Below are 17,557 nucleotides of genomic sequence, written 5' to 3'. Positions count from 1 at the left end.
CTCGCAATCAGATCGTTGTTCTGGCATGTGAAACCTTCAAGTTTCAACGCCTGGGTCGTACACTACGAGAGCAATGAAATCGCACCGCTCGCTCACGGCATGCGGCTTCGCCATGGAGGGACACGTGCGGACATTTGGTCGAGCTCACCGAGTGACTGAGCATTGAGGGTGCAGTCGATTGACATCTTCGGACACGATCAAGAAGCTCGGCCACGATTGAATGGATCCAGACCGAACAAGGTCACGATAGAGAAAAGTCCCGTGTGACAGGGGCATCAATCGATGCGGCATGTTTATATGCCTTTAAATGCGTAAGCATTTCTATGCCTACCCAAAGAGAAAACCCGTCCGTTTCGCTTTCGTTCGCTTTCGAGATAGGGCGCGCACCAACGAGCGAAATCACCTTCGTGCTGCCTCTCGCTTCAACGCAAACTGAGCGGCGAGAACACAGCGCTCGCGAAGCTATCAGCACTTGGCGCACTCTGCCCAAATCGCTTTCAAGAAACGGCCTGCGCGGCCACGCTATACGTTTCTGCAGTCCGAACACGGTTGATAATGGTTCGCGTCGAGAGGAGGCAGCGTCATCGACCACGTCTACGTGCGAGGTTTACCAAACATGACACTTACATTACGCCACGTACTAGCGCGCGCATCGGCCTGTGCTCATCTTTCACGAAGCAGCGACGTCATCCAAACGTACCGTCATATAACATGAGTGAACGTTGCTACTACTCGCCTTTTCTTCGACGTCTCATGCTGGTCTCAGTTAATATTTCGGTGTTGCAACTGCGCTTCTTCGTTTCACGATTCTCTGGCGATGTTTCTTGCACTAATATATACTAAACACAGCAGCATACGACGACAAAACAGCAGGTGATTAGTAACAAATGCTTACGCATCATTTAGATGACCCCTACAGGGGATTCTCCGCATATATATATATATATATATATATATATATATATATATATATATATATATATATATATATATATATATATATATATATATATTGCCGCCAGCATTACGAGAAGACAAAGACGACCGACATATCCCAACTGCGTAGCCGCCACACCGCGAGCGTCAAGCAAAGCACCGCAAGGCAACGCTCGGCCGGTGCTGACAGGCCGGTGGCTCGTGCGCGAGAATCGGACGATTGGCACGCGACAGCAGGCGAGAAAGAGGAGGACGGCGCTCGAAGGAGCGAAGCTCGAGGGACATTTTTGTTGTTGTTGAGTGCTCAGTCGGTTTTTGTTGACGGGCACAGGTTCGCCCAGCATAAATCAGTTTTCGCAGAAACGGCTGTTGTAACTGTTGGTTACATATCTGGTGGAGGTGCGGGGTATGATTCCAAGCCCCACACACGCAAGGGAAGATAGCCCGGATCCCCGAAGTTTGGAACCAACAGAATTAACGCCTGTCCACCAACGCACGAGTCGCCGCATACGAGGTGAGGCCCCCGAGTTTGGTCCTCTCGCCGACTCACCAAGGGCAGCGGCGGCAGCCAGCCGAGGTACTAGCGCGATGGCTACTCAAATAACCCCTTCTCACGTCGTCGTTGACTCACCCCGGACGCCAGAATCCTTCCACGGAGACACATTTGAGGATGCCGAGGACTGGCTCGAAAACTTCGAGCGTGTCGCCAGGTGTAACGGTTGGGACGAGTCAAAGAAACTCCGGTATGTGTACTTCGCGCTGGAGGAATCTGCACGCACGTGGTTTCAGAACCATGAAGCGTCGCTATCATCGTGGAACGACTTCCGACGAGAGCTGCTAGCTACATACCCGAGCACGGACCGCCGAGAGAGGGCAGAAGCCGCTCTTCAGGCGAGGAACCAGCGGAACAACGAAAGTGTGACCATGTACATTGAAGACATGACCCACCTCTTCCGCCGAGCCGACCCAAACATGGCTGAGGACAAGAAATTGCGGCACCTAATGCGCGGTGTGAAACAGGAACTCTTTGCCGGCCTGGTTCGTAACCCGCCCCGCTCTGTAGCCGAATTTCGATCAGAGGCGACGACGATGGAGAAGACGCTGCAGCAGCGTGCGCGGCAGTACAACAGAGATGTATGCGTCGCATCATTTGACGTTGGGTCAGGAGCCCTCTCCAACAACATGGACATCCTACGCGAAATGGTGAGGTCCGTCGTACGAGAAGAGCTGCAGAAACTGCAGCTGGCCCAAAGCCCTCCTACGGTGTCCTCCCTTGCTGATGTTATACGTGAAGAAGTCCGGCAAGTAATTTGTGAGCCAGAGCCTCAGGTACGGCCCCACGCACAGCCAGAGCGTCAGCCGCGGATGTCATACGCCCAAGCTTTACGTCAGGACCTGGGACGCGCCGACTTTGGACGAACGGCCACAATACCCCAGGTACTTCCTCGCAATGTGCAGCCCATGGCAGAAGGAAGCCCACGTAAAAGCGATGTGTGGCGCACTGCAGACCGGCGTCCCCTCTGCTATCGCTGTGGAGAGGCTGGTCACCTATACCGGGAATGCCAGTATCGCCGAGTAGGACTGCGTGGCTTTTCTGTGAATGCACCTTGCCCTCGAAACGGTGAGCGCCCTTATGAGATTGAGGCATTTTTATCTACGCGCCAAACTGTTCGGAACACCCAGCAACATGAACATCGATCAGCAGCGCCTATGCGTTATAGGTCGCCCAGTCCGCGTCCCGCTTCCATTTCACCGAGGCGACGCTCCCAAAGTCCGCGACGGGAAAACTAGAGCCAGCGACCTGTGGAGGCAAGGCCGCTGACGCCCGGAACACCGAAGGCCCTCCATCGCCAATCCGACAAGACGACGGCAGTGACGAAACGACGGACAAGTGCAGTGATGACACCGTTACTTCCGAGTTGCGCGTCATCATCGACGACTTCGAAGTGACTGCATTGATAGACACTGGTGCGGACTATTCAGTTATTAGCAGTGTACTCGCCAGAAAATTGAAAAAGGTATTGACCCATTGGACGGGATCTCCAATACGTACAGCGGGGGGACACTTAGTCGACCCCGTAGGAATGTGCACAGCAAGAATCAGAATTAGAGGCTTTACATACGTCAGCAGCTTTATTGTTCTCCCTGAGTGTTCCCGTGATCTGATACTGGGCATGGACTTTTTGCGAACGAATGGCGCAATTATCGACTTGCAGGAATCACGCGTGTTGTTTTCCACAGAAAATGCTGTTTCCATTTCTGATACAGAAGAGCCACATATTTCCTCTCTCCGTATTGTGGATGAAGACGTGACGGTGCCGGCACGGTGCAGTATGACTGTCGTTGTAAGGAGCGACATATTTCGTGACTATGAGGGACTTGCAGACGGAAATATCGGGCTGCTACTGGAAAAGCAAATATGCGTGGCAAGAGGCCTAGTTCACCTGCGTAACGGATATGCGGACGTCCTTTAGACTAACTTTGGCAATGAGGCACAACAAGTGGCGAAGGGAACAGCCATAGCGTCTCTTCATGACTATGCACAATTTGCAGATGTGTCAACCCTCGATGCAGCATCACCAGCTTCTGCCACCTTAGACAGTGTCCTTACCTCTATCGACATTGACCGAGAGCTGTCATCACTACAAAGAGATGAGATTGTGAACTTGGTCACAGAGTTTGCGGAATGCTTTTCGACTTCATCGAAAGTCCGTCGTACTCCCGTTGCAAAACACCGCATTGTGGTCGAAGAACCTGCAAGACCAGTTCGCCAACACCCGTACCGCGTAGCTCCAAAGGAAAGAGAAGCGATAAGAAGCCAAGTACAGGAAATGCTCAAGGACGACGTAATACAACCATCCAATAGTCCATGGGCATCTCCGGTAGTCCTAGTCAAAAAGAAGGATAACACCCTACGATTTTGTGTTGACTACAGGAAACTCAACCTCGTCACGAAGCGGGATGTTTATCCACTCCCCCGCATCGACGACACCTTGGACAAACTACGCAATGCTTGCTTCTTCTCTTCTCTGGATCTCAAAAGCGGATACTGGCAGATAGAAGTGGACGAGCGAGATCGCGAAAAAACGGCATTTGTGACACCGGATGGTTTATTCGAGTTTAAGGTGCTTCCATTTGGTCTGTGTTCTGCGCCAGCCACTTTCCAACGGATGATGGACACTGTTCTCTCCGGACTGAAATGGCAGTCGTGCCTCGTCTACCTTGATGATGTGGTGGTCTTCTCCACTACATTCGAGCAGCACGTGCAGCGACTGAGAGCAGTTCTGGATGCTATTCGCACGGCGGGATTGACCATAAAACCTGAAAAATGCCACTTCGGCTTTCACTAGCTCCGCTTCCTCGGACACATTGTCAGTGCTGAAGGCGTCCGTCCCGATCCTGAGAAGATCACTGCAGTAGAAATGTTTCCGAAGCCAAGAGACAAAAAAGCTATTAGACGTTTCCTGGGACTGTGTGCCTACTACAGGCGTTTCGTAGAAAATTTTTCTAAAATTGCCGAACCACTCACGCGACTGACAAAAGAAGATGTCCCTTTTTCGTGGGAGAAGGAACAAGAAGACGCCTTCTCTGAACTACGACGGCGTTTGCAGAGTCCTCCTATACTTGCCCATTTTGATGAAAATGCCGAAACGGACATCCACACCGACGCGAGTAACGTTGGTATCGGTGCCATACTTATTCAGTGGCAGAATGGAGAAGAAAAAGTCATTGCGTACGCGAGCCGTACCTTATCGAAAGCCGAGACAAATTACTCAGCTACAGAAAAGGAATGCCTGGCGGTTATATGGGTCATCAGTAAGTTCCGGCCTTACTTATATGGCAGACCGTTTCGAGCCATAAGCGACCATCACTCATTGTGCTGGCTGGCGAACCTCAAGGACCCTTCTGGAAGACTCGCTAGATGGAGTTTGCGTCTCCAGGAGTATGACATCACGGTCGTTTACAAGTCCGGTCTCAAGCACAATGATGCTGACTGCTTATCACGCGCACCAATCGAAACTACGTCACCTGAATACGAGCAAGATTTCCCATTTCTTGGGGCTGTGAACACGACGGAAATGGCTCATCATCAGCGTACTGATCCGGAATTACTCCTGCTCATCGAGTACCTGGAGGGTCGACAAGTGAAAGTGCCTCGAGTTTTCGTTCGCGGATTGTGTTCGTATGTCCTCCGGAACAACGTCCTCTACAAACGAAACTTCGAGCACAGTGGTGAGACGTTTCTACTTCTCGTACCATCATCGCTGCGAGCTGAAATCTTAGAAGCTTTCCATGACGACCCTGCAGCTGGCCACTTAGGCGTTAGTAGGACTCTGGCGAGAATCCGCCAGAAATATTATTGGCCGAAATTGATGAATTCAGTGCAGCACTATGTCAAATCATGCCGAGATTGTCAAAGACGCAAAACACCGCCACTCAAACCAGCAGGTTTTCTGCAACCGATACAGCCACCAACAGCGCCATTTGAGCAAATAGGAGTGGATTTACTTGGACCATTTCCAGTTTCAACCTCAGGAAAGCGGTGGATTGTGGTAGCAACCGATTATTTGACCCGGTATGCTGAGACCTGTTCTCTTGCAAAAGGAACCGCCATTGAAGTGGCTCAGTTTTTTGTCACACACATAGTATTACGACATGGCGCACCTAGGGTACTCATAACAGACAAAGGAACAGCTTTTGTGGCCCGTTTGATGCAGTCTGTTATGAAACTAACACATACTGCTCATAGGAAAACCACAGCGTACCATCCACAAACAAACGGCCTGACTGAACGGCTCAATAGAACGCTCGCTGACATGATCTCAATGTACGTGGACGTCGAGCATCGGACATGGGACAGTATTCTACCATATGCCACCTTTGCCTATAATACTGCAGTACAAGAAACGACACATTTCACGCCATTTGAACTTGTTTACGGTCGGACAGTAACAACGACACTGGACGCGATGTTACCTGTAGACAACAGCACCGAAGACGACCCTGACGTTAGTGAGTACATAGAAAGGGCAGAAGAAGCACGGCAGTTGGCAAGGCACCGTATCATACAACAGCAACACGTGGACGCAAACCGGTACAACCTAGGGCGAAGAGAGGTACAGTACAACCCCGGAGACAAAGTGTGGGTATGGACGCCTATACGTACACCCGGCCTTTCGGAGAAGTTACTGCGCCGTTACTTTGGCCCCTACAAAGTACTTCGCCGGTTAAGTCCCTTAAACTACGAAGTAACTCCTGAAGGCCAAGTCTGCTCCACACGACGCAGAACTCGCCCAGAGGTCGTACACGTAGTACGAATGAAGCCATACTACGAACGACATTGATTACCAGAAGTTGCACATACGACCAAGCCTAGCACCGGCCATCCTCTGACCACTGTCCTTCCAAAGCAGTTGGCCTCCCTAGGCCTTACCTACGCATCGGGACGATGCTTCTTCGGAGGGGGCTAATGCCGCCAGCATTACGAGAAGACAAAGACGACCGACATATCCCAACTGCGTAGCCGCCACACCGCGAGCGTCAAGCAAAGCACCGCAAGGCAACGCTCGGCCGGTGCTGACAGGCCGGTGGCTCGTGCGCGAGAATCGGACGATTGGCACGCGACAGCAGGCGAGAAAGAGGAGGACGGCGTTCGAAGGAGCGAAGCTCGAGGGACATTTTTGTTGTTGTTGAGTGCTCAGTCGGTTTTTTGTTGACGGGCACAGGTTCGCCCAGCATAAATCAGTTTTCGCAGAAACGGCTGTTGTAACTGTTGGTTACAATATATATATATATATATATATATATATATATATATATATATATATATATATATATATATATATATATATATATATATATATATATATATATATATATATATATATATATATATATATATATATATATATATATATATAGTTGCTGCAGTTTAGCAAACCGCTGTTCACATGAGTCCCACCAATGTAATACAGCTTGTCAAGTGGAGGGCTATCTACGTGTCATCTGCTGTGTTCATCATGTAAACGCAAACGTTACTGCATTTGTCTTACCAAACTCTCCCACGTATGCCAGAAGATCACGTGACCCACACGTGCGCTGGAGAGCTCTATTTAACAGCGCCACCGTTACTTCACCGCTGTTTCCAGACTGTGCGGGACGAAACGGTATGCGTCTCGACCTGTTTCGAAGCAGACGATAGAGTGGTGGGTGGCCTCGCATTTTCTCACGGCACACAGTCCATGACAAAATGGCGGTCGCTGTCGGTAGGGAAGGGCTCGGAGGCAGCGATTGTATGGTAACGCAAGGGAAGTGCCTTGCTATTTGAGGCTCGTACTGTCTGCCTGAGTACAAAAACATACCGGAGGAAATATTCGCCACAGGTTCAGGTATGTGCGCGCTGCGAAAAAAGCGCGGAAACGACTTGGCACATCGTAATGGAATGCCAAAACATTCACCCAGAGAGACCATAGGGAGCGTCAACATTCCATAAACATTGGGATTCAAAGAATATTGAATGATTAACTGGTTAGCAGTCGACATAAGTGAGACACGATTAGAGTGTTTGTGGAAGTAGGGCAGGGAAGAGGTTTATAGTGTCACGTAGTAGTAACGGTGAAGAAGGCAGCAGAACTGTGATTATAGAAACTAGCGTTTTATTGGGCGAACTTGTGCCCTCAGAAGCAGGCTACACTCAAAAGAACGATAGCGGCGAACACACTCGGCGATCGTCGAAAATCGGATCAGCGGGTCAAGCGCGTCGGCTTTTGTGCAGCGGTCGTCGAATGTTCCAGACTAATCGCTGGGACCCGCGTGTCTTCCACAAGGTTCTACACCGTTCGCGTCACGCGATGAAATCTGATAACACAAGGTTCGGCGACAACAGACAGCGGATAGAAGCATCGATAACATTCCATAAACTTCCGATACATGGATACATGCAGGCGCGTCCCGCGCTGTGCGATAGCATTTGTTAGGCGGCGAAACGTAGTCGCCCGATAAAGATAGGCAAAGGCACGTGTCAATAGAGTCGGAGTCGCTGCAAGTGAAGGTAATGAAGTATTTCGCCCAATAAGAAGCTTTGCTGCTTTCTTCATCGTTTCTACCACGTGACAATATTTAATCGTCATATACTTGCAAACCTGTCTGTGACTACTTCCAGTGTTACTATGATACTCAGTGGCCGCAGCATCCGCATAATGTACTACTTTGAATCAGAAATCAAATAGTCCTAGAATGTTTTGTGTGTGCTCTGTTTCCCGCGGTAGGGTATGATCACAGTTGGTAGAAGCATTTGTGCTGTGAATTTATTGTCTCTTGCCCATGTTGCTCTTTTACGCCAACTTTTTGAAAACCACGAGCCATTACGAACTTGCTCAGCTCTCCTGTCCTTTTAAAGAGCTAATTTTTCTTTCTGCATTTTGAGAAAAGCTGTATTGCACACAGGACTGATACGTTTATGAGCGCAGGTCAGGAATTCCGACCGCCAGGATCGCCCTGTGGAAACGGTTTAAGCACCGAGGCTGCCACGGAGATGGGCCTGAAGAAAGGCACGCCCGTCGCCACTTCCATCATCGACGGGCACGCCGGAGGCCTTGGTGCGTAGTTCTTAGGGGCTATCCATGCACACACTTAGAGCAGCTTCGCTCAATGCGCTCGTCCAGTTTCGACAGTATGGAAAATTTTGTACTCAACACTGTAGAACTGTTGAGCTCATGGTCCCTTGGGCGTCGTGTTCTCTTAACTTTAGACTCCTCATGCGCGTGCGCGAATCTCTAGAGCGAGAAAGAGAGAGAGAGAGTAATATAGAATAGCAGGGATGTTAACCAGTCCGATGATGACTCCAAGGAGACGGTGATTTGTTCATAACCAGTCAATAGTGTGGTTGGCAATGCCACGCTGGGGGAAGGGAGAAGGGGAAGCGAGAGAAGGGAGAGAGAAGGTGTAGATACGTGTACGGACAGCACTTGAGTTAAAGACGCTCGCGCAAACCAGAAGTTCTGAGAAAGCATAAAAGTGCCTTCACTGCCTTCTGAGCCGATGATCCGTCGGGACGGTGCTCTAGTAACGTCTGTTCACTCAGAGGGCGATCATGCAACTTCCTCAATGTGTTGGACAAAAATTGTCTTTGTGCTTGAAATTTAGGACAATGGCACAATAAGTGTTCAATGTTCTCCTCGCATCCGCAAATATCCTAGGGCGAGAAAAATTTAAAACTGTTTAAGACACGAGCTTTATCTTCATGCTGGGTCAGACGTCTTAATTACAAAAGCGAGTAGTTGACCAAAATGTTCCAGTGCGAAAGTACAAGAGAACAGGGACGTGAGATTTAGTAGCAACGAATACGCGCGACGAGGCGCTCTCGTTTAGTATTCGAACTGGTAAGTTCTGGGTCTTTCGGACTGGTTTTCCGAAGATCTTGCATCCTTCTTATCAGTTGTGAAGGTAAGCCCCTTAAGGAATTGAAGTTGGTATGGAGAGTTTTGAAGACAAATCTATATACCTTTAGCGTAGTTATCTTTCAATTAGCAGCCGGCACGTATTAGGATGTCTGGCTGCGCATGCTATATTGCACAGGACCAATCCAAACTATTGTCTCTGATCTTCATTTTGCTTCCTCATTCTCCTCCCAACGTGTATATGGTAGCCCAATTCATATTCCCGCTTTCAACTCCCTGCTTTCCCCCGTCTCGTAATCAGTGATACGGAGGACACCAACTAGGGACACCAACAGAAATGTTGCGTCACACTTTCACCAGAAAATAACAAGTAAAAATACAGCCTGAAGAAAATTCTTCAGTGGGCTAGTTGTTTCTACATAATTAACGCTGTTGCGCTCAAGTCCTGTGGCTTCGTCTTTTTGCGCGAAAGTGTTAATTATAACATGAAGAACGACGCGCCATTGCTTAACTGACCAACGCGGCGTTAAAGCAACGGACGGTTGCGTAATGCCCGCCTCTCTTAGCCTTCTGCGAAAAGCCTCAGTAACTTCTAGAGTAATTTTATTTCATTTGAGTTTTTTTTGTTGATAGAATTATTGCCTTGGTAAAATTACCTTGGCCAATACCTACTAATGAGCGACATATTTTTCGGAGTGCGGAATATTATTGGACCCTCATATTTCGCGCCATTCTTTTTTAGAAAATCTTATACCAGGAATACCTATTGCATTTTTACTGGTCCTGTGGAAAAATATTACAAAAGTCAGTTTGTATTGTTTATCTGTTAAAATTACAATAACTGGTCTTATACACGTGTGCGGGAATTCGGAAAGTACACGACGAGTTAACTCGTCAACGGAACCAAAGGACGTTCGTTGTGACAACTAGTTACCTCGTCGCCGGCTATTAAGGGGTTAAACAAGACCATCGACCGTATGACACGATATGTAGCGTAATCCATAGTACGATAAGTGCCATCGCACATCTCCGGCAGTTGTCTATTTTTTCTTTAATAGAGTTGTAGGTTATAATTATGATGATGCACTACATCATTTGAAACCTTGCGGTTTCAGGCCTGCTTGGCTGCGAGGCGGAAGGTGAGTTTCCCAAGGAATTCTCCCAACGCCTGGCCATTATTGCTGGGACATCGGCCGCTCATATGCTGGTGAGTTGGCCACAGATGGCGCCGCACGACACGTATTTGTTCTCGTTTGTTGTGTTCTTTTCTGGGCGCTTTTGCACTATGCAGTAGATGCTGACATCAAGGCGACGCCAAAGAGAAATATTAGGCTCACTCTAGATGGACAGACAAAACGTCAGAAAAACTGAATAGACCAATGTACCATTTGTGGAAGCTTACAAAGCAAAAATGAGTCAGAACATGGAAAATAGGTGGCGCTACCTTTAGATAGCCGCGCTAGCCTCCCGTAACGACACATATTGCGAAATCGAAATTGTAGTCATTCTATTGAAAACAAATGCAGTTACTCAGCAGAAAGCGCTTGGGAAGTTTACTCGCGTAAAATGGTGCAAGGAGGGAGGGAAAATATGAGGTGAAATGCAGAGAGGTTCTTAACTGTCCGGTTGGCTATTCCGCGCAGGAGGATAGGGCAAGTGCAGGAAAGATCACAAAACATGTCCCCGTCTACGTTTTACGCTGTTAACACCAGGAAGAAAACAAGAGAAAAAAAGAACTGATACGTTCACACACTCTTGAGGATTTCCGTCAGTCCCGTTCCTTTAAAAAACACATTAGCGCTTTTAAAGGAGTTGGGGCTGACGCCGGCTGGAATCAGGGTCCAAGAATTCTGGTTTCCGTAAGGGGACGGTTGTCAGTCTTGTCGAGCTTGGTGCCGAAGACTTTTCTTTGTGCATTGAAACGACGACAATTACACAGAAGGTACGCTATCGTCTCTTTGCACCCACAAACTTCACATTAGGGACTTGCGGCCATTCCGATTAGGTAGGAGCACGCATTAGTAAAAGCTGCTCCAAGCCATAGACGATAAATGAGAGCTACCTCCCGTCGTGACCGGCAGTGTGGAAGGGGGAGCTTCGGATGAGGATCCAGGAAACAAAGGCGATGGCTTTCGAAGTCTGCCGAATTGCATAGAGCCAACGGAAGCTCGCGAGCGAGCGCAAGGATCTCTCCCGCTCCGTCTGCTGTTGACATCCGGATAGCGATGCAAACACCACTGTCATGTGAAGATCGAGTGGCTGTGCCTGCGGGCTCGTTTCCATGCTAAATTTCTCGTGCGTCCGCGGCGTAATGCAGAGAGCGATCTGTGGAGGGCGACCTTGGAATCGCAGAAGATGGACCATTCCTGGGGCGCTTCCTGATTGATCAACTGAATTGCTGCACGCAGCGCTGCAAGTTCGACAGCCGTCGTTGATGTGAAATGCGATTTCCTAATTTTTATCGCTGTAGATTTTGCTGGGACAAATGCTGCAGCTGCTGACCTAGAGTGCATGACCGGCCCATCGGTGTAAACATGCAAGCGGTCAATGTTGGCTTCATGTAGCAATGCTGCCTGCTTCAATGCTGTTGACGGCATTTGTGCCCTGTTGATGCCTGGAATGGTAAGCCATACTGGAGGTAATGCAGGGACCACACTGGCAACGAAGGCCAAGCTGCTGGGCCGTAATTAGATGGTAGCTATAGTCTGTGAGTAGTAAAGAGACGGCTAAAACGCGTTTGCGGTCTAGTTGTTCTCAGGCAAGCAAGATGGTGAAAGGGTGCCATTGCGACATTCCGCATTTGCACTCTTAGAGCGTCGACTGCACTGTACGTTGCTATAGGGCAGTTACGCACTATGGCGATTGTGGCTGCTCTGGATGCACACTCAGGGAGGCCAAGGCACGTCCATAGAACTTGGGCTTGCATATTGTGGAGTGTGCGAAGGTTCATTTGACTGGTGCTACGCAGCACGGGCAGGCTGTATCTTAGGAAGCCCATAAACAATGCATGGTATACCATGCATTATACTGCTACTGCTATACCATGCATAATAACCCATGGTATAGCAGCAGCATTGCATGCACAGATGCGCCCCAAGACTTTCCGCAGAGAAATTTCAATACATGGGCTAATGCAGTCAACTTCTTCTTCATATATGAAGTATGTGGCGTCCAAGACAAATCAGCGTCGATGATGACTCCAAGGAGACGGTGATTTGTTCATAAGCAATTACTTCTTTATTTATGCGTATAACATATGGAGCCATAGTTCTGCATGTGAATGCGACTAGTGGGCACTTTTTTGAGGATTGTTCTAGGCCCTTCATATGCAGGTAAGAAGGCATTTGCGTGACCGCCGTCTGCAGTCTCGCTCGTACCTGCGGATGTGTCACGCCGGACGCCCAGATGCAGATATCGTCTGCATAGACAGATATCCGGACCGTCCTTGACAATGATCTAACAAGTCCTAACAGTGCTGCATTGAAGAGCGTGGGGCTTCACACTCTGCCTTGGGGCACACATTTGCTGGTTAGATGGTAGGAAGGCATTCCACCCTCAGTAAGCAGGAAGAAGATCTGTCCTTCAAATAGCTATGAATCCAGTGGAATGCACAGCCACTAGTGCCCACGTCAGTCAAGGTATCGATGATTGCTTGTTGTTCTTCATTATCATATGTGCCTTTGAATACAAGAAACATAGGCAGCGGTAACCGATACGCGCTCTTTTGGAGTTGAATAGATGTTACCAAATCAAGAAGTTATCGATGGATGACCGACCGCACCGGAAGCACCCCATTGCATGCGAACGTACGTGATTATGCTCTAAGTACCATTTAAGGCGCGTCAACACCATCTTTTTCATTGGTTTCCCAATGGCACGGACAATGGGAAGGTACGATGGCAAGTCGAATTGATATTTAGAAATCTTAAGCAAAGGCACTAAGCGACTGACCTCCCAGTCACATTGAATCAATTCTTCGCGCGATGATCCATTGTAGCTCTACAAGAGTACATTGCGGGCATTTTGGCCCATATTTCCAAGTGCCTTGTGCGTGACTTTGTCGGGCATAGGCGATGATGACTACCTACAAGTTGCCAGCGCACCTTCTAGCTTCCATAGGAATCATGAGATCCATGCGAGAGTGTTGGGGTGCCGGAACATCACGTGATGTTGATGCAGGCAGTGACGGCAAGCCAGCGATTCTTACGCAGAAGCTCTCAGCAACGACGATCTCACGCTATCTTTGGAGCAGGACAAGAGATTTAAAAGAGTGACGCTATTGCGGAGACGACTGTAGGCCACGCAATGTTCTCCATTTATTGGACAGAGACTTTCGAGGAGCCAAGTGTTTGCAGAAAGATTTCTACTTTTGAGCTTGTAACTTACGGAGATGCCGCTGGATTTTATTTTGTATCTGTCTCACCTCCCTCAGATCGTGAATACATTTGGTGCGCCTGTATTTTATTTCTGCTCGTCGGTGAATCGCCCCGAAGCCTTTCCAACTCACATTCGCCTTCTGTAGACCTTGGAGAAGGCCTAAAACAGAACCTAGACTCTTACTGTGCATTTTAAATCTGATTCTCCAGGACTGACGGATGGCCTCCTTGATATTCGTCTTCCATAAGCAATTTGAACTTGGTCCAGCCTGTTCTACGGAGGGCAGTAGAGAATAACTTGGTCACCAACTTGATCTTCAAATAGGTAGGAACGCGGTCACTTCCGTGGGTTTCTATGTCTGAGAACCACTTCACACTGATTCGAAGACACCAGGAGATCAAATTCAAGCCCACACAGCTGCTGTAGATTAGTCACAGTAAATATGCCAGGCAGCCGTCATTGAGACAACAACGCTCGTGGTCCGAGGCAAATACGACTGGTTTTGTGCCTTGTAGTCCATCTTCAAACTTTCCCAGCGCGGGTGGTGTGCATTGAAATCTCCACTAAGGATTCAAAAGCCAGATGTTGCGCATAACAAAGACCCATTCGCTGCGTGTCAAAACGATTGGCTGGAGCGACATGCAGCGACAAGAGTGAATGTAGTTTTCTCTGTTTTCACAATGAAACACACGTCGTCATCGTGAGGCAAAACAGCATGTAGCACGTAAGTGAGTTCACACCGAGTATAAATGACGACATATTGCTGAGCACACTACACGTCCAGGATGGAAAAGCTTCATAGCCGGATAGCCGGAGTGTAGTTTGAGGGTTTGGTTCGCAGACCACGACGACGACGGGAAATTGGTCAGAAAAAAAAAAAGAAAGGCCGGAAATCCAAAACTCTTGATCCGAGGTCTCGAGTATTCCGCCGAAAAAGTGACGCTTCCTTGACGTCTTTATGGAATGACAACGGTGAACGAGCCATGATACTTTTCGAGACTTGCAAGTAATGTATTCATCGCGTCCATTATCTGCAATGCGCTACGAGCATGCGAGGTGTTGAAGTTCGTCAGTAATGTACGCATGACGTTCGTAAGTCCAAAATAACCGAAAGCATTGCGTCCAAAGCAACGCTCTGTTCTTTTATCTGGCCGGTTCGGTTTGTTTCTTCCTTCTTATGTTGCCCTGTACCAGTTTCAGAGTGACATTTCGTCGTCATTGCTAGTCGCGCTTGCTTTCTCGTATCGACGTGGTGGTATGAGCTGGGTCCGTTTCACCGGGTGTTGCGCAGTTTGCGCTTGACGACATGTGCCTCTGACTCTTTTATGCCAATTCAAGAAAACTCGTTTTTTTTCTTGCGGGCTTAGACTCGTGTGACTTGGCTGCGCGTTCAGCTTCTTTTAGGACGTTCGCTGACACCGCAGCAAAAAAAGTAAAAGTAAAAAGCAAAAAAGTAAAAAGCAGTTAAAAGTACGACATTCGAAAGTGTGGCATGATACGCTGTTACAACGGTGTAACGCCGCCATCTCAGAAGCTGTGCGAAATCTGACGCACATGGAGCACGTTTTCGTAGTTTGGCGATGTTTGACAACGCCTAATTCAGAAAAATAATGCTCGCGTACCACTTGCTGACTTGCTACGCTATAGCGCAAAAGCAAGTCATCGCTTGCAATATCGTAAGGAAGGAGATGTACACACTATCAAACCATTTCGCCACTCCATAGCTCGGAGCGATTTCGTGAATTCCCATGTACCGCTGCGTTTACTGCTTCGACGTTACGCGTGAATAAACCTCTTTACAACTCGTGGACGGGCAGGGGTCGGGCGGAAACGCTGGAAATCTTCTCCAGATCGTATTCGTCAAGTCGCGAAAAGACCCCCTACACGTGCTGTCCCGGTGGTTTCTCTTGTTTTCTCTTGGCCCGTTGCGTCAACACGACCCCACCGTTTCCAGTCGCAGCACGAAGGCTAATCAATGGGGACAAACTGACTCCGAGCCGTGAGATATGATGATGATGGTTATGCTCATAAAAACAAGAGTCGGGTGGCTCTCGTGACTTGTCGGTGTGTTAATCTTTGTGGCAATGTTTGCGTCTCTCACTCTCCAGACGACGTATCAATATAAACCAATTCTGAACGATGTGCTGCTTCTCTCTCTGACATAGCTAGCTTGTTTGAACTGTCACAGTGGTGCGAGAGATCTTTCGGCACTACGATGCCGAAAAATGATGGCGCAATAAATACAAGGCAAAAGATGCAGTGCACAGGAGAAGTCCTAAACCTACACGTCATGTTTATTGCTAAATGCCTCATTTATATCCAAGCACACGACAAGCATAGACCAACATTGCTTATTTTATATGAGACAATAAGACCAAGGGTGACCACGGGAAAAACTTCCAAGTCACAACCGCCATAACCACACTATCTGGACTAAAGCTGGTGGAAAAGGGCGATGGAGATTGCCTTGTTTACGGACAACACCACGCTCAAAATTATAACGGTCGTGTGCTTGAATTTAAGTGAGGCGTTCACTTAGTGTAACATAACCGGAAGTTTAGCGCCTGCACTGTGCCCTGCCTCGCTGTCCTCGTCTGTACTGCTGCATGATCTTACGTTCTTCATTATGGACCAACTCGCCTAAGAAGTAGTCTTTCCTCCGACATTGCAAGTGCGGTAATACTACGTGTGCGCAGGCAAGCGAGAAGTGCATCTTCACACCAGGCGCTCCTGGCCCCTTCTTTTCGGCCATGGTTCCAGGAATGTGGCTCTGCGAACCGGGGCAGAGCGCAGCCGGGGCACTGGTGAGTGTTCTTATTTGTCACGTCTTTTATCTAATGCTGCAAGGTTGCGACCACTGTGACACGAGCTGGTTAGTTGCATGTCACCTACAATGTGGCTGGACAGGACAATGTCATTTGCGGAAGACAGGCTGATGAGGTATTTCCTGTCGGCCCCTTCACCTCAGCCATGGCAGCTTGCACCTTGAATGTTTCTTGCAAGCATAAATAGAGTAAGATTGGAAAGAATATGCCTCCTTGCCCTTTTGGACCAGTGTAACTTCCATTTTCTTGTGAGAAACTACGGAATCTGAAAAATCTATACGTGTTTAAAGATAACTATCCCTGATTCAAATACTCAGTGACCACACAACGTCGCTGAAACGTTGTGTAATAAAAGTTCGCGCGTGGCAACGAAACACACACAACGTGTTTCCATTTGCTCCAAGTACCTCGTTCATGGGGTGTGCCGGTTCACGCGCTTGAGCACGAGTGGACTGAGAACGAGTCCTTTGCAAATGACATCTCCCTCTCTCACTCATACTGTAACACCGCGCCACTCGGCTTGCGTTTTGTGCCGGGCGCTGCGTGCATGTGCCTTCCTTCACAAGTACACGGACCGATCAATATTTTTGTTACCACTCAGTGCCGGGTTTCGCATTGCTTTCTCTTCGCTCCTAAGTCGTTTGTGAAAACATTAGCCCTTTGTTTTTAAAGTAGTCATATCGGTGACTGGAACTTCTTCCCCGTACTACATCCGCAGGCTTTGCGTCTACGCCGCATCGACGGCTGGTCGCATCTGCGTGGCCTTTCTTTGCCAGTGCTTGTGCTACGTCACAACTCCCGTTCGCATGTCTGCGCAATAAGCCACCATGTGACAACCCGTCTTGCTGCTTTCTCTAGACGCTGTATCGGAGTACTCATGTAACAGCTTTCTTACTTTTTTGTGCGCGTCTAAAGCCTCTAGCCACGTGAAAAGTGCTGGCAAGTGTCAGAGATATCTAAATAACTTAATATAATACTTGTTCCTATGAAGCAGCTTTGGTATCTAGAGTGTGAATGCGT

General features: G+C 48.5%; 1 protein-coding gene across 1 annotated transcript in view; it reads left to right on the top strand.

Annotated features, from left to right (window-relative positions):
- Positions 1-17,557, top strand: part of LOC135897487 (FGGY carbohydrate kinase domain-containing protein-like) — a 69,021-nt gene that overhangs the window by 25,073 nt on the left and 26,391 nt on the right. The window contains exons 5-7 of the mRNA XM_065426110.1: positions 8,406-8,534; positions 10,451-10,542; positions 16,409-16,516. Coding sequence (XP_065282182.1) covers positions 8,406-8,534; positions 10,451-10,542; positions 16,409-16,516 — 329 coding nt within the window. The remainder of the gene's footprint in view (positions 1-8,405; positions 8,535-10,450; positions 10,543-16,408; positions 16,517-17,557) is intronic.

This window comes from Dermacentor albipictus, chromosome 9 (assembly GCF_038994185.2).
Source record: "Dermacentor albipictus isolate Rhodes 1998 colony chromosome 9, USDA_Dalb.pri_finalv2, whole genome shotgun sequence".
In the NCBI taxonomy this organism is placed as follows: Eukaryota; Metazoa; Arthropoda; class Arachnida; order Ixodida; family Ixodidae; genus Dermacentor; species Dermacentor albipictus.
Note: the sequence above shows the minus strand (reverse complement) of the source record. Positions and strands in the feature narration are given on the sequence as shown.